The sequence below is a fragment of the Macrosteles quadrilineatus genome, unplaced genomic scaffold (genome assembly GCF_028750875.1).
Source record: "Macrosteles quadrilineatus isolate MER2022 unplaced genomic scaffold, UCM_ALF_1.0 Scaffold_2__2_contigs__length_208266976, whole genome shotgun sequence".
NCBI lineage: Eukaryota > Metazoa > Arthropoda > Insecta > Hemiptera > Cicadellidae > Macrosteles > Macrosteles quadrilineatus.
The window spans coordinates 170,552,203-170,570,075 of record NW_026542595.1 but is presented as its reverse complement, the minus strand read 5'-3'; the positions used below and the strand labels follow the sequence as shown (position 1 = coordinate 170,570,075).

The following is a 17,873-nucleotide window of genomic DNA, read 5'->3' as shown; positions in this document are numbered from 1 at the left end:
TAGTTTTAAAATAATTAAAATTAAAATTACTGTTTGTAATAATATAATTTTACAATTCTGAGTTTAACTAATATTAATAAACCTGACCTAGGAGTCATATGGTGGCATATTTACATTAGGCCTATATTAAATACCAATTGAATAAATAAAATATTCCCATCCAAGCAACTCTGCTAATTTATTGTATTTTGTACCCAAAACAAATAAAAAATACGAACTTGTATCTATTCAGACCTAATCACAAAAAAAACAAAAAAAAAAAAACTATTGTGAGATACCAATTCCCCCTAAATTTATAGGAAAGGTTTTCTGGGACGGAATAGTTCACCTTTTCGAAGTTAAAAATGAGGTCTTCAGCCAAAGAGAGTCTTTCATTCAATTAATCTTTCCTCTCGAGGTTAGCAGCACTCTGGCTCGATCAATTCCCACAGCATTAAATTGATGTTCACTGTAAATCATTAATCTATTTTGGTTTTAGCTTTTGTACTATACATTAGAGTATAATCTGTATGAACTTTGTTTACCAAGTTGGACGTGGTTTATGATCAGTTATTTAATGATTTGAATATCTAAAAAATTCTCATGTCATGTTGGATGTAACTAAAAAGATTTGTTGATAAAACATTTTTATATGTTATTTCATATTAGTTGTATATTAAATCAGCATAATGTGTTATTAATTTCATGGAACGTAAATAGAAATACGTCTAGTAACACAAGAAACATATATTTACATTTTTACTGGTTTAAAAGAAGGTAAATACTATGGTAAAAGGTGGTAGTGGTGATTGATGTTGATTGGACACTCATCAATATACACAATCTGGAACTTTTATTCGCTCATAGTGTCTGATCTGATTATTTGAGTAGTTTTTCCCTTAGCATGATGACTCGAGCAAAGACCAGAATTTTATGAAATTAGATACAAATTGAAACTGTTGTTTATTCGGACGAGTTTGTGAGCCAGCATGATTGGAGTATGGACACAGGATTTGATCGGGGATTATGGGCTTAAATTGCAGAGCTAAAAAAACGACAATTTAGTATATTAAAGCCAAGTTGTATAGTATATCCATCAAATTGCTATGGGAAAAGTTCCTTAAAGCTGTAAATATAAATTCCCTATGTTATTTTCAAGAGAATAAACAAAACTGTCGTAGTTTGCTTGTTTATGAACATGTTCCGATCAACTTTACTTATTTCATTATAAGCTAATAATATTTCACATAAGATACACCTTATTACTTTCCATATGTAATATAAACAAACCTAATTACCCAACAATAACATAAATTAAAGAAAATAAATCCGGCAGTTTTTAAGAAAACACTTAAATAAAAATCCAATCAAGCAAAATTTAAATTTGCCTAGTCCGCAGGTTTGCTATGGTAGAGGTGTTTCTTTATATCATAATTTTGTTACCTACCCATTAATAAAAGCGTTGAGTTCTGTCTGTAGCACACTTATAATTTGTAATAACGTGCTATTCATATTGCTTTGATTAGAGGATTAACTAGATAATTAACACTCGTAACCACATCATATCATAGTTTTGATGAGGTTCTGTTAATTGGGTAAACCAGCAATATGAATCCCTGTATCTCATACATCCTAACATTAAATGCAGTAATACATGTGCAAGTTTTACGTTTTTAATCCATACCCAACGTTTAATTAATTTCATAAATTAATTACTGATTTTAAAGGTTATTTCGCTACAATATTCAAAGTTCAGGTGCAAAATAATATATTAATATGAACAATTTACTGTTTATTGGCGTTTTATAGACAAAATATTAAAGGTGGGTTTAATGATAAACTTGGTTAAAATTGTTGATCACCACACGCCAAAAATCAATTCTATTTGTTAACCGTACTTTTAATCGATACGAAGTTAAGTCGACGGCTAACAAAACTGGTAAATAAATACTATTGTAACTCTTAAATTTGCTTAAACAATTTCCTAAATATACCTATCTCTGTTTATTAAAAATAGCGAAAATTTTCAATAGCACGAATAATTTAGCTACGATCCCTTAAAACGGAAATCATTAATATAACATTAATATTTCCAATAACAATCGTTGAATATTTAAATCTGGTGAGGTGCTTGTAGCACATTGACTTTCTTCGATCGGCTAAGATAACTTCAAATAGATGAAATAGGTGAGGAAGTAAGAATGCAACAAAGATACGAACAGTATTAGATCTCATAGATAGGCAGACCTCAAAGATGAGACCATAAGCAGACCTCAAAGATGAGGTCATGAGTACACTTCAGAAATAAGAGCATAAGTATTCCACAGAGTTGAGAGCATAAATAGACCTCAGATATGAGGGCATATTATATAGACCTCAGAGACTAGATCATATGTATACCTCATAGATGAGAGTAAGTAGACGTCAGAGGTGAGGCCATGAATAGACCTCAGAGACGAGAGCATAATATGTAGACCTCAGTGAGATCATATATAGACCTCATAGATGAGAGCATAAGTAGATTTCGGAAGTGAAGGCATATGTAGACCTCAGAGATGAGGATATAAGTAGACCATACTATTGTGGAGGCAAGTACATGTCAAAACAAGAGGAAGAGGTATGCCTATTTAAGTAGATGCCAAAGCTAAGCACCTAAGTAGAAGACTGAGGCAAAGGCATATGTCAACATAGCTAAAACACCAGGGAACTAAAGAAGTAAGGAAGGTTCTATCTGTACCACTTTCTGAGAAGGCACGTCTCGCTTTTATTATTAGTAAGAAATGAATCTAGCTGAAAGAAGTTCCTTCCACAATTAAATCTGCTTGATTGCAAGTCGGCAAGGATGTAATACTTTATAAATCTACCTTATAAGTAGGTCTAATTAGCATTTATGGAAACAGTAATTACGTTAACAGTGTTTATTAAAGTCAAATTATATACACGGAAACTAATATATGTAAAAAAAAAAAAAAATTTTTGCAGTTCATTAGTTATGCCGGTTAAAAGTTCAGCTATTTATTAGATGTATAAATCTTGTATTACAATCCTTAGTACCAATCAACTTAATCCCCTTTTTCTGTCACCTAAGTGTAAAACTAACGAGAAAATAAAAACGATTTATATCCGTCTTTGAAATAGTTTTTCAATAGAGTTGACTAAACCAAAGTCAAAAGTAGCAAGTTCAATTTGTTTGTTTTTTGTCCCTAGGTGACCACAGAGTGTTTAAAGAGAGATCTTTTAATGTGTTCAAGTCTCGACTCATTAGTAAGAAGAATTGTTAAAGTTTATATGACTGTAAGAAACGTATTTCACTCAAAACTTTAAAACACAAAAGCTTCCTAACGCACCCATCTATTTTCCTGAAGTTTTATTTGACTTAAAATATAGTATGTTTTTTTCAAATACAAATATTAAATAAATAATATACAGATAATACTAATGTCACGTGGTTGTTAATCTGTCCATCTACAAAACGGCTTTTGCATAGCCGTAGTAATTGAAAATAATATGCTATTTCTTTAGTTGCCGTTTAAGCTGTCATTTACAGTATTCATTGCAAATATACCATGTCAATTTGTATGAAATGGCGAAAATCAGTAATAAGGATACAAGGACACTCACACGCTTCCAATTATACATTAAATATGGATTAATATGTAATCAGCTTCTTAGGATACTACAGCAAACATGTACAGTAAAAAAGAACCGCTTTTCAAACACAATTAAGATTTAAACTATTTTAATGAACTATGTTATATCATACCACAATGTATCAAACAAAATTCACGACTATGACTAATTGTCCCAAATATGTAATATATCTACCAAAGTATATAATTTATTTATTTTCTTTCCATTATAGTTATGAATATACTGTCACGAATTATTAATTTCTTTCCTACTACCAATTGCGAATGCTTAAGAAAAATTAAATTTAAAAACATAAAATAATATTTTGTAACAAAGAGAAAAATACTTGTTAACTCGAAACATCTTCGATTTTAAAGGGCAAGTTTTCCTGCTTCTAAAGTGACGATCCTACTAATCAGCAGTTTGCGGATAAGCTACTGTAAGGGTTTTTTAATCACACCCCAATTAAAAATCGCAAAGATTTTCATGTAATGTTCTGCTGATGAAACGTATTAAATTCCCTTCTCTTAAGGATTTAAGTATTATCATTCTGTCAGTAACAACAGTGAACTATTTAAAATTGTATGAATAATTGTATAAAAGTCACCTGATGAATAATCCAGAACATTTTTTAAGGAAGAAGATCCTGGTTGTTGGTAAGCTGGGAATGTTTTAGAAATTCACACGGTTAAAACGACAATTATTACAGAAATATAAGGTATACAAATTTAACATAGGAAGATGACTATACACATTTCTACACAAGAAGATAACTATATAAATTACATACATGGATATAACTTCACATAGGAAGACATTTATACGGTGAGTTTCATACAGGAAGACAACTATTGACATCTAATACAATGAAACACGCGAAGATATTTCATACAGGGAGATAAATGAATACATTTTACAGAGTAAGATAACTATTCACATTGCACTCACGAAGAAATATATATGAACATACAGATTTCATACAGAAAGACAACTACATACATTTCACACTCGAAGGCAAGTGTAGACATTATATGAAGTGAAACACCCATATACATTTCATGCAAGGAGTGCACCCATTTCGCTTTGGACATTTCATGCAGTGAGATAACTACACACTTTTCGAACAGTAAGATAACTTAACACATTTCACACATGAGGACAAGTATAACCACTACATGCAGTGAGACAGCAGAAGGATAACAATATATTTTATTCAGTGAGATAACAACTCACATTTCGCACAGGCATTCAAGTACACACATTTCGCGCGAGATACAACTACTAACATTTCCACACAGCAGCTGGTAATAAAGTGCTCCAGAAACGTGACCCAACTTTTCACTCCTTCGCTAATCGCTCCTACTTAATCAAGCACCTGTTTGGTAAACTTTGCACGTTTCCCCCAGTTCCCAGACGATTTATGTTTACCTACACAACTATAAAATGCATTTGCCTCAAGCTGTTTTAAATCTTTACTGGATTTATTGCTGACTCTATTTGCCTAATAACGCTAGGTATCTGAAATTTATATGGATGAAACGTTTGAATTAGCTCTAGAGCATTAGGATTCTATTATATGAGTATTTAATGAATCTTTGGAATGTAATATTCAAGTACTTAGGTGAATAAAAAAACGTAATTTTGAGACTAGAACTGTGATGAATGTACTGCATAAATACAGGGTTTTAAAATTAGGATCATAACAGTAGAATTGATCCTTGCCATGTTTCCAATCCCTATTTCATGTTGTTTTTCGTATAAAAAATACAATATAAAAACCAAGCAAAATTGTAAAAAAAAATGGAACATCCCTTATTACTACCAAACGTTGAATACTCGTTAACACACGAGTACTCATCCATACGAGTGCAGTTGTTTTAATGTTTAAATTTACATTTCGAACTATAAAATTTAAAATATAAAGGGCAACATTAAAATGTTTTGGTAAAATAAAAATGAGTGAGGTGAGATTTAAAGTTTTAAGTTAAGGTTTCAATTTTAAAATCTAAGATTTACATACCACTATGTATGGATGGTATGGATAGTTAAAGATAACTTTCTGTTATGAAATCATCATAAAAACTGTAGCTACAATAGGTCTAAAAAAATATCCTGTTTTAATGGAAATAAACCTTCTCACTTATACATTGGTTTCTTTCTGTTAAAAAAAACGAAGTAAAAAAATTACTTGTATACAATGTTTTACATTATAGCAGGGATTTTGAATAATTCATAATTTGTCTAATACTGCCTTTAGAATGTTAGGTTTTAATGTGGAGGTCCCAAAGTAATGTTTAAAAGTTAATAATAACTGGTTAAAACTTTGGGGCAACAAATATCACTGTCAAAGTTTCAATATCCAGCAACAAATTTCATCGGAGGTCCCAACTCTGAACTTTAGCACAGATGTTAACAATTAAACTGTCATTTCGAAACTGTATCTGTCACCTCCATTGTCATGTCCTGCAATTATTTGAGATTTTTATAAATTACTTAAATAATTGTTTTTCTTCAACCTATTCTCATAAAAAAACATTTTTTACCCGTATCTTATTTTATTACTACCAAAGACAATATTATTGTCTCTTTTTTGAAGAAGTTCTTTTCAAAAAGGTAATAAAGAAATAATAAAAATAATTAACACACATCCATGTTTTGACTACATTAAGTTTTATGTTTTAAGAAATGGCAATTTTTACAATTATGACGATTAAACGTAATTACATTTCAATAATGCAGGAAAATATCAATTTGTAAGATTATTATTCGGATAATTTCCCAAAAATATATTAAAATGAACAATACTTACTGAATAACTAATTTTTATTTTATTTTTAGACTTTTTCAACAATAATTTTTTGACTAAACTACGTTTTATTTCTACGTTTCTATGCTTAAAATACTGTAAATAGCTTATTTACTTGTCATAAATTATTAGAAACATTATTTATAACAATACTCATTTAGTTAAACCCTTACTCATAAAGGTTTGACATCCATTTAAACACATTTTTGTGAAGCAAAATTACATCTAATGATTGTAGAATACATTTAAAATTACTCTGTTATATTTTTCTCCGAGTTATCTAGTAATATAAAACCTCACAACTATATTAAAATACTACACAAAATATAAGTAAATATTAGAAATTTAGTTATTTTGAGAAATAAGCAATCTTAAATCGAATGCAATATGTTCGGCAAGTCTATTTTCGTAACGATTCCAGAAAAACTACTTTGATATATATGAAACTTGTGAGGCATCCAATCCAGCTTATTAAAGTAAGAACTCATCACGTTGTCGAAGCTGACTCAGAAGCCAATAAGATGATATCAATATCACGCTGATATCTGCACTGAAATTGGCTTGGCTGCTAATAATATTCTTTGTGCAGCTACATTTTATTCATAAGGAAATTTTCTACATTAATACCATAGTAAGTTTAGTAAACGTGCAGTATTAATACAAAGTACAATGTAGGCCTATTAATATACCATAAAGTAGTACAGTAGAACCTCGATAACAAAACTCTCATGGGCATAATAAAATAAGACTTATTATCAAGGTTGACTTCGCTTTGAGGTTGGAAATAACATTTGATAGAGGGTAAATTAATTCAATGGGAGTTGAAAATTACACTTGTTATCAAGGGTGACTTGTTATCGAGGGTCTTCTTATCGAAGTTTAGTTAAATTAATACTGTTACAATATAGTTAAATATAAGAATATAAGAGAAAATCGTATAAATCTTGGTCAAAAATATGAGGATAAAAGATTCATAAAATGAATTACTATTTTAGACATTGTTCTCTATTTTAAAAGTTTATCTTTTACATTGTAGGGTTTAAGGCTCCAGCTAGGATAGTAAATATCACTTTAGGGCCTATAAGGTTGCGGCATTATCAATTATATAAAATTTATTGGTGATTGGCGGGATTTGAACCCAAAACGTCGGGGCCGAAGCCTCACACTTTACCACTAGACAAGGTCACTCCGCAACATTATGATATTTACTTTAGGGTTGGTAATATGATAGTATTTTTGTTATGAAAAAATATTTCGAAATAAATAACACAAAAATGGATTTTTTAACTTCATAAATCAGAGCGCACAAGTTTGAAGCCCTGCATTTATCGAATTAAATATTACATTTGAAAAAAAGTGGAGAGAACAAAAAGAAATCCTTTTCCTTTATGTCGAGTATGCTCAATGTATTGTAAACTATTTTATCTTTGTATCCCCTCTTTGATGAAGTTTTAACAAAAATTACGCGTACGATACTAAGTATTGGTATGGAAAACATGATAAGTCTCACAGATAAAATTCCAATCATTTTAGAAGCAAAATACTCGCTACATTCGAATCATATGTTGGCCTAATGTGTTAAAACTTTAAGAAGTTCTTTTGTGATTAACTTTGAATATTACCGCTTGGGGTGTCAACTTTTATAAAATAAAAAAAAACAGTGACAATTATCTTTTTAATGTTAATATTCTCGTCTTTGCATTGTATTATATTTCCGGGCCATGCAAATAATGTAATAGTTAAACGCAGATGACGATTTTCAAATGCCTCCTTACAGAGATTTGTACCCCGATTTCCCAATCGTTCGCCGCCAACAATGGGGTGCTTGGGAGCCGAGGTTTTCCGGCAAAATGTGGTTCCCACTCAGTTATATACACACCAGCTATACAAACACAGCTACCTGTTTAAGACCCGACAACTGCAGAAAGGAGCTTCTGTTTCTACAGAGATTTCACATGAGAAACTGTCCTGACATCAAACACAAGTAAGCAATAATGTTTTAGTTTATACAAAGTAATGGTTCATGTTAAAGTATTGATAAGTATTATTTGTTGAAGTTTAAATAAATCCTCAGTATAAAAACACATAACATATTTTTAAAATCTAATTAGCTGTGGTCATAATGTGTATTTAATTTTTATACTAGGAATGAAGCTCAATTCGTTCTACTTCGGAACCAATGGTTTTGCTTTGCTTTTATAGCTTTGCCTTGCGAAGCATATTGAAGGCACATCATGCATCATATTTTGCTACTGTACTTCGTTATTATTGAACGTAATAATTGGAAGTATAGAGCAGTATGCTTTATTAAAATCTGAGAACATAGCTTATCCCATAATAATGTCTTCGTAAATATTTTATATTTTCTTAAACAATTTAAGGGATTAATTTGAAACCTCATGAATTAAGTTTAGTTTGCATTTCTATGATAATGATATCAGTATGCATATTAACACAGGAAGGAGATAGGTAAGGCACACCCTGTAGAAGGAAGATTGATGTGGAGTTGAAGATAGTATACGTAAAGTAGGCATTAAAGTGGAACCCAATTGGAGGCAGAGGAATGAGAAAACTAAGAAACAACGCTGATCGAAAAGTTGATTAAAAAGGAAATGGCAAAATCTGTAAAAGGGTTAATAGAAAAGATACCCACAGCGTGGATGAAACCGTTGGCGCCCTGTGTTGCAAGAGAAGTCAATGAAGTTAAGTTAGGTTAGTCAAAATACTTTGTACACACCCTTCATAAATTTGAATGAACCTGATTCAATTTTTTTTCAGTTTCTTAATCAGCAAATCAGGCAAGGTGTTTGAGGGGAGAGGGTGGTTAGCCAAGCCAAGTTTGCCAGGACGACACAGGGATATTCAATACACTAGCCTTTACATAGGCTTCATTGGCATGTTTAAAGGTGAGCATTGTGGCAAACTGAGCGAATTGTTTCCCGTTTTATTACTTGAATAACCTGTTAATCACGTGAGACAATTAATGTGACATCAAACGATACTTGCAAAGATAGCAAAACTGGTAATGTGTTGGGAAATATTTGAAATGGAAATAAGATACTAATTTTAGTACTTTCTTAAAAATATTTCTTAACAAAAAAAATATGGGTGATAAATGTTCTCAAAATTGTATAAGAAGCGGGCAAGTTCTGTACACGGTTTAAGGGATTTTTGTTCCAAGTAAGGCCGCTTTCATGAAACATTCCTGAGTTTAATTGAACACTTAGTATTTTGTATACTGAAAAAAATAATTTAATTTGATTTTAAATCCGTGTCTTACCTATTGATACATGCTTGCACTGTATCCTCTTTACTGCAACACTTTTTTCATATCACAGCATATTTTATTAAAACAAATCATTTTACCAAACTATCACGCGTTTTATACTAATTAAATTAAAAGCTAAACTAAGTTAAATAAAATTAAATAAATAAAGCCATGTGACCGTTTCAGATGAACTACCCAATGAAAAAATGATGGAAGCGAAAGAAGCTATTTTAAAACTTGGCATAAAACACAACTTTATAAGAAAAACCTTTTTGGAATTCGATTTGCAGGGAGAATCGCTGATTGAGAATGAGGGCCTCTACAGATACTATCAGTGATATCATAAGAAACTATTATCATAATCATTACTATAGTCAAGAAAGCTGTGATAGTTTAAGTTAATCTATTCAAAAGTTGTAACTACAATAAAGGAACACTGAGGTTAGTTAATAGTGGGACCTAAATAACAAGACCCTCCCTATCAAGTCTCCCTTAAAAGTGTCATTTTTAAATACCGTTGATTTGTATCACCCCTAATCACACATTATTACGAACCTCGATAAGAAGTCTACCTTGATAAAAGTCTTATTAAATTTTCTCTATGCGATATTTGCTATCGAGTTTCTACTGTAATGCACTTGGCTTATGCAATTTAAGATGTGTGCAATGCAGTTTCATTTAAGCACAAGGAATGGTTCCAACAATGTCAAATTAAATTGAGAGAGGGAGGGGGAGGGAGAGAGGGAGAGAGAAGGCTATCTGCTGGGATTGCTCTTGGGAAGACCCATTTTCAACCGGATCTGTGACACTCATACCTTCCCTCATTTCCGCCCTCAAATCTCCTCATTATCATTTCATTGCTTTTAACCATTTACCTAAATACGGTTTATAGTAAAGACTAGCGCGTTTAATTAAAGCAACATCGTGGTTCATTTTTGTTGATTCATTTATATCCATTAAATTGGTAAAATTTGTTCATGATAGATTTTACAGATTTTTGTAAAATGCTAAACCACAACTAGCTTATTTGTTTTAGTTTTCACTTATATTTTGATTTCTACTACACTTAAAATATTTAAATTTGACTATGGTGTTTACGGTAAAATTTGACTGTATCTCTATTTTAATAGTAAATTCAGTTTCATAAATTGTTGTACATCTCATTCAGTGTATTTAGGCCTACATTCTTGCTTTGTTGAATAGAGTCTAATTAATATTAGTAACCAAGAAATAATATATAAAAGTTTTAACCACTGTTCCATACACTTAGTTACTCTTTGAAACATTTTCCCCCAAGTTAAATTTATAAATTTAAATTATAAAATTATAAATTTTAAAATTGTATGCACGTTTATTACCTACAACTGTTAAACTCAACGCTTATTCTATTCCTAAGATTATAAGGATTTAAATTAGGTATAGTTTCATTGGAGGTTTATGTAAAATAGTATTTAATATTCCCTATATTCTAAATTGTAAGAATTTCGTCCGAATAAAAGTATTTTTTACCCCGTATTCAAGTAACCTGTCCAACGCTTCGTGCATATGGTCACCAGGCCTTTTATCTGAAACATAAGTTACTAAATACATAAAACAAATAGTTTTTATGTTTACAGCTTAAAACATTTTGGCAAAACGTCAATAACTATTTACTTGTGGATCACTTCCCGTTGCATCATATATACTTAGGTTGACTAACTACTCACGTAGGGATACATTGTAGGCTCACTACTTACAAAACCAAGTTCTATTGACAAATTTAAATGAGTTTTAACATATTTAACATTAATATGTTTAAGATTAATGTTATTGATATTGAATGTATCAAATACAAAATGAAACGATAATAAAAGTTTAAACAATAATTTCGGGTTTCTCTGCAAATTTTCTACCTAGATATAACAAAAAGTATGATGCTATAAAACACTTTTGAAAAAACTAAGCGATTTTTAAAGTAGATTTTCAAGGAACTATAATCAACACAAGTAATTAAAGAAGTTAACAGGAATGCTACGTATTGTGTTATATATTTTAGGAATTTGCAAACGTATACGAATTACTTACATAAACCATTATTGAATTATATATTTTAGGAATATATAAATAAGAAACACATTTTTACCTTCAAAAAATATTTTGCAACGTGATTAATTAAAAGTGTTAGGAACTACATTCACGATAGTTAAATATTTGTATTGTGTTAAAATGGCAAAAGAGTATTAATCAACTGATAATTTATTAAAATAGTGAATTCCTTTACATAACTAAATACTACGTAATACCTATATGAACCAATAAATCTTTAAAAAAACTAAGCCTCAGAGATTTTTATTAATTTTTATATTTGAATTTTGCTATATACTATGTAAATATCACCTATCACTCCTAGCTTAATTATTCAGGATAAGTTGTAACGAAATGATTTTTCGCCTTGGCTAATGCATTGAAATTAACTTTGAGTATCAGATTTTTATAAATAATACTCAAGCTAAGATCTTGTACGAGTTTTGTACTCACTCAGAAAGTGGCCATGGTAAGCAATCAGCAAGGAGGTGCAGGTGTAGTCGTTGTATTTCTTAGGAAGGGTTGGTCTACCGTACCACCCTCTACCTTCATATATCTTACCGTTGCCACCGATACAAAAGCTAAATTGAAACAAATTATATATTGTTTATTGATCAGTCTAGGATAAAAAATCATAAGAATCTTTAGTGATTACTCCTAATATCTTAGGGTTAGTGATGTTAAATTGAAAGCAAGTGTTGTACATAGAAAAGGCTTAAACAACGTTCTCTGCAAAAAGTGTCATGCAAAATAATAGCAAATTATCTAATACTAATACTAATTCTAAAACTAATACTAATTCTAATACTAATACTAATTCTAATTCTAATACTAACTACTGTACGAGTATGCCAAGGCACTGTACATCAAAACAATTAGAAATTGCGGAAAACTTATAGGTAGCAGAAACCCGATTCGACAAAAAAAACCAGTACTGTATGACCAATTTTACCCACGGTCCAATAAACACAATATTTCATTGGAATTTTCAAACTTGGTAAATATGAATGGTAATGATTGTAAAATGAAATCCACCCAGATTAAAAAATCTAAAACCTCGATATATGCATTTAACTATCAATTACACATATATGTCTTTTGTTACTGCATAGATTGTTATACTAAGGAAATTAGCGTAAGTTTAACTTATATAATATGAGAGGATCCTAAAATAGGATTTAAAATATTAGTAGTGCTTTTACCTAAGCTGTTATACTCTTTACTATCACTATTTCTTTCAATTATAACGTTGGAGTAAATCACCTGTATCTTATATCAGACACGCCTCTATTGTGGATATGCATCTGTTGGATTTTGCGCATGGCAAACACACACCACTCGTTGTTGGTACACGGGTTTTTCCCTGTATATGTGACGAAAACATGTGCAGCAGGTCCGTTCAGAAACACCCTGTTACGAGGAGGCTCCGCCCCCCACTCCACCCTTGTTACTATCTGTAGCTCCATCTATGCAACAGAACACCCATTTTACACCTACTATTGTTTCTTAGGAAATGTAATATATATGTAGCATGAGTACTGTAAATAATAATGAATTTTTTTGTAGAAATTCATTAGTTAAAAAGAACCGATTAGTAGGGAAGGACAGATGGACACAACATGTATCAATAATTTTAGAGAATAGGTCTTAAAATTAAAAATAACTCCAAGTAAAGTGTTAACACATATCCCATAGCTTAACAACATCCATTAACAACTCAAATATCATAAAATATCCAACAAACGTCTCCAAGAATATGACTAGACAAAATGTTTAGTCCTTAAGGAAACCTGGAATACATTGAAATTAACGTTCTTATTTTAGTTAGGGCTAGGAATTTTAGTTACGAAAGTAGACCATTTGAAGGTACTATTCTAGAGAAAGAATTAAGCCAGAATCTAGAATCCCGGTGCAACGTATGTTTATTTCGTTTAAGAAATGAGGAAATATACAATTTAAAAAATAAAATCCTTGTACAGGTGGAATTAGAAAAATATATGCCATAGAAGTCGAATGAAAAAACACTGCATAGTTGAAAGGGGTTTAGGTGATAGGCCTAATGGTTTTCTGGCATAAACTGCAATTTCAACCCAATAATAGAAAGATCAAGAGGAAGATATCTGCATATATGATTTAGTAACATAAGAAGGAAACATAATAGTATGATGGCATGTGGTATCAATTACCAAAACAAATTAGACCCCATTTCCTACAAGTCCTTACAATAAAGTCCACAGTAATAATTATAGGGAAATTCACTTATGGAAATATGTCTAACTGGAGGCTTAAATATAAGGCTGACACAACCAAGAACATGTGTTAAAAGTAGCTTTGATGCACTGTCACTGTTTCACAAAATCTTTCATAAACATACTACATAATATATATCCAAAAAGGTTTTACTAGTATTGCATTTGGTTGGTTCATGTTTAAACACAATTTTATTTTGATACTGACTAATATTCTTATCTCCGATGTGTTTTTATCATGTCATAAATTACAACACTAATTTGCTATCACATATTAAATTAACCTAATTTTCACACCATTTTATCAGTGAAACACCTCCCAAGATGAATGTGATCTGAACTTACTTAATTATAACATTTTTACCATATGATTCTTATATTCATTGTTTTTGCAAATTTTCCCAAACGTAAACAGCAATTATCCTTTAAATAAAACCTTGGATTAGTAAAAAAAATTTAATAAAATGTTTTTAAAGTAATACTATCTTAATTCACTTCAAACGTAGAAACTGAAATGAGATAAATTAAAACAATTATTCTAATTTTTTTTATAATACTGTACCTTGAATTTTTGTCCACTCTGATTAAGTAGGCCTTTATCAGACTCTTAATTTTAATTTTTCTCTGAACAAAAAATAATTGAAAGATAATCCAACGAGCAGGAAGACCTCCTTAATTGATGTTTGATGAAATGGAAAAATATTCGAAAGAATCTTTGTAAAACTTATCTGAAAATGCTACAATTTATTGAACTATCTTTAAATTAATATATTCGTATATTAATTAAATAAAACTTATGACAAAGACAGTATATACACAATTGGTAATATACAAAAGTATGTGAGTATTTACATGTTTTCCAGCTTATGTCATAACATTAATAAAACTATACTGAGTTCTGTACAATGAATTTACATTGTTATTTCGTTGCACTTTTTCTTTATATAACGATATTTGATTCCATAAAGCATGAACGTTAGCCTTGTGTCCAACATTTCATCTGGTGGTGGGTTTTCTGTAACATGAGAAATATTTTAATCAATGGTAATGTTATACTATACCATAAGTGTAGTAAAATTATACTTAAGATATTTTTCCAGTTCAATAAATGATATCAGTTTAAGTTTATACAAAAATGTGAGTTATTTTAGTTATAAACAAAATAAATTATGAAAAGATCAATGATTGTTGTAGAATTTGTTTTTTGGGCGAAGCGTTGTGTCTTAAAAGTTAATTGAGAACGATGCTAAAATGTTTGATCAAAATAAAATCACGTCCAAACAAATCTGAAAACTAATTTTCAGCAGCTTTATATCTTGTACTACTTTCAGTACGTGAAAGTCGAAATCTCGTATGTCAGTAACCTAGAGAAGTACGGTAAAATATTAATCATGAAAATATGGAGAACTATTCTTCTACAATTTAAAGTAACCCAAAGATACCTCTTGAGGACTTTATAGCAAAAATATGTAGCCTTCAAAGAGACCTTACTATAGTACTAAGGCCTAGGCAATCGGTTTCTTCGTAGCAGTTTTGCTTAAACAGCTATGGAATAATATCCTTACACTCAGGATGTAATTTAGAACTTATTTAATGACAAAATAGACCTATAACAAAAAACCAACCCCTTCAACTAAATCAATCTGACATTTGGTAACGTTTAGTTTATTGACTGGAATGTCTGGCTAAAGAGTTCTTAAAATCAGAAGGTGCCAGTTTGAACCTGATCAAAATAAAATCTGTTGGAGATGTCAACTGTAATTATACTACTATAATGGACTTACAAACGGTTGTTAGATAGTAACAAGACTAGATTTTGGTCCATCTCCAAAATTTATACGAAAATTGCTTCCTCCATGCATAGGGGGAGAGGGTAAAAATGGGAGAAAAACAAAAACGTACTTTTAAAGTATCCTAGGTATGCAACGTAGAGAGCGCAGCCCTGAAGGGGGATGAACCTTCTTGGTAAAGCAGGTCGCTTGTGCCACCCTCTGCCTTCGAACACGTTACCTCTAGGGCCTATCATGAAACTGAAAATCACATACACGAATAAAACCACAGTGACAATGATAAAAATAAATTAAGTGAACTAAAACCTTTTTGTAAAAATTTATAAAATTGACGAATAAGCCATTTGAGATACAATACCTATGAAATGTAAAGAATTTCTATGCAAATAATTCCTATGCACAATTTTGAACCCCAGACTATCTATTTTATTGTTATTCTAGTGCAACCGTTGTTCAACTATTAAGACTGCAGTGGCCGTGAGTTAATTGTAGTTCAATTACCTTTCTCTAAATGAGTTTTACATAGAAGAGTAAGTGAATTTTTATTTATGTAATAGAGTATGTGGCCTCTATTCAAAAAATAATGTTCACTCTTACACAGAGGACACACAGATTATACAACTTCACAATAAATCCTCTGAAGCAATTTCTTTTCAAGCTACAACTTTGAACAGATACTACAATATAAATCCGATTTTACATACACAGCCTAATAAAACTTGATTAAAACGTATGAATCGGGTGGGCATTAATTGCGCCAACTGATCTAAGTCAGGTAGTTGGGTATTCCTGAATTGCGCCAAACACTCCAGGGAGCCACCCGATACATCCATTAACTCCGCCAAGTGGCGGCTCTCTTTTATTATAATTGAGTAGGTTAGATTAAAATTAGGTTAGGATAGGTTGGGTTAGGATAGGTTAGAATGACACGTAAACAAGGACATTCTTTCTTACGGTAACTCACCCCTACCTAGCTTGGTCTTGGCGCAACTAGGGACATTTTTGGGCTCTTTTGAGGGCTTGGCGCAATTATGGAACTCTTTAGCGCAATTATGGAACTCTTTAGCGCAATTATTGCACGACCAATGTTTGAAAATATGAAAATCGAACAAATAAACTCACTTGTACCGGATATCCTCCACTTTCTCCATCTTCACTGTATCCAGTTTTGAAATACACTCCACATACTCATAGTCTGGTTTCATTTTCACCTTGCCTCTCTCCTTGACCTTGACGTAGGGGTTGAAGACGTAGGTAAACAAAACGTAGGTAACAGGGTGGAAGAGCCTTGGTAGATCTCTATTCACTCTCGTGTTACTCCAGGATATTCTCGGTATTATTCTGAGTCCCATCACGGCAAAGCTAATTCGGGAAATGCTCATACATATACTTCAAAATTTGCGGGTAATAGTCACTTGCGAACCAGACGCACCAGTAGACCACCAACCCCAGCAAGCTTGAAATTATCAGATCGGTTCTCATGGTAGGCCCTTTTAGTGAAAAATCACATCTATGAAAGATTGTTTGAGATATTAAGCACCATGGAATCTATAGTACATTGCAAGCAATCGACTAACAATTTTAAAACGTTTTTTTTAATTAAATTTTATTATTAGATGTTTATTTTTTCTATCCTCTTTAAATTAGATCCAAATCAATTAAATTGTTAAATATGCTATTAATAGTTAGTGTAGAGTAGGTGAACTCCGCATGGTCTGATATTCATAAGATAATAAATAGGTAAATTTTTAATAATTAGTTTACAAATTACGATAAGCATTAATTTTCGTCATGAAATTTTTAATTTTTGTTTTTTAACAGTATGCATAAACGACCAATGTGAATAAACCATAAGTTATTCATAAACAAAATGAGTTATTTAAACAAAAAATAGATTTCAGCGTTAAAAAGAAACACGGATTCATTCATTATCAGTTATCTGGCACACCTTGGTTATACTCTACTTACTCGTAGTATTTACTAGCTAAATATAGTATTAATTGTTAAAACAGGTTTGATATAACATCTGCTCTACAAACATGTTTAACTTAGCTACATCACACTTCACAGTTTGATTGCTTATCTAA

General features: G+C 31.1%; 2 protein-coding genes across 2 annotated transcripts; one reads left to right on the top strand and one right to left on the bottom strand.

Annotated features, from left to right (window-relative positions):
• Window positions 1–8,000: 8,000 nt before the first annotated feature.
• Window positions 8,001–10,133, top strand: LOC128988168 (peptidoglycan recognition protein 1-like). Its single transcript, XM_054409403.1, has 3 exons — window positions 8,001–8,399; window positions 9,194–9,321; window positions 9,870–10,133. The coding sequence occupies exons 1-3, from the start codon at window positions 8,179–8,181 to the stop codon at window positions 10,019–10,021; spliced, it is 501 nt and encodes a 166-aa protein (XP_054265378.1). The 5' UTR covers window positions 8,001–8,178; the 3' UTR covers window positions 10,022–10,133.
• Window positions 10,134–14,802: 4,669 nt separating this feature from the next.
• Window positions 14,803–17,849, bottom strand: LOC128987920 (peptidoglycan-recognition protein SB2-like). The gene is made up of 4 exons (XM_054409013.1): window positions 17,755–17,849; window positions 16,909–17,276; window positions 15,899–16,026; window positions 14,803–15,011 (listed from the first exon to the last, which is right to left on the bottom strand). Exons 2-4 carry the CDS (start codon window positions 17,166–17,168, stop codon window positions 14,908–14,910), a joined length of 492 nt encoding a protein of 163 aa, XP_054264988.1. The 5' UTR covers window positions 17,169–17,276; window positions 17,755–17,849; the 3' UTR covers window positions 14,803–14,907.
• Window positions 17,850–17,873: the final 24 nt, after the last annotated feature.

Excerpts from the sequence above, each read along its gene's own strand:
- LOC128988168 (XM_054409403.1), top strand. The coding sequence starts at position 8,179 with ATGCCTCCTTACAGAGATTTGTACCCCGATTTCCCAATCGTTCGCCGC. Across the intron at positions 8,400-9,193 it reads TGTCCTGACATCAAACACAA|TTTCTTAATCAGCAAATCAG; the intron begins GTAAGCAATAAT and ends ATTTTTTTTCAG. Across the intron at positions 9,322-9,869 it reads CTTCATTGGCATGTTTAAAG|ATGAACTACCCAATGAAAAA; the intron begins GTGAGCATTGTG and ends TGACCGTTTCAG.
- LOC128987920 (XM_054409013.1), bottom strand. The coding sequence starts at position 17,168 with ATGAGCATTTCCCGAATTAGCTTTGCCGTGATGGGACTCAGAATAATA. Across the intron at positions 16,027-16,908 it reads GTGGAGGATATCCGGTACAA|TTTCATGATAGGCCCTAGAG; the intron begins GTGAGTTTATTT and ends TGTGATTTTCAG. Across the intron at positions 15,012-15,898 it reads ATACCTAGGATACTTTAAAA|AAAACCCACCACCAGATGAA; the intron begins GTACGTTTTTGT and ends CTCATGTTACAG.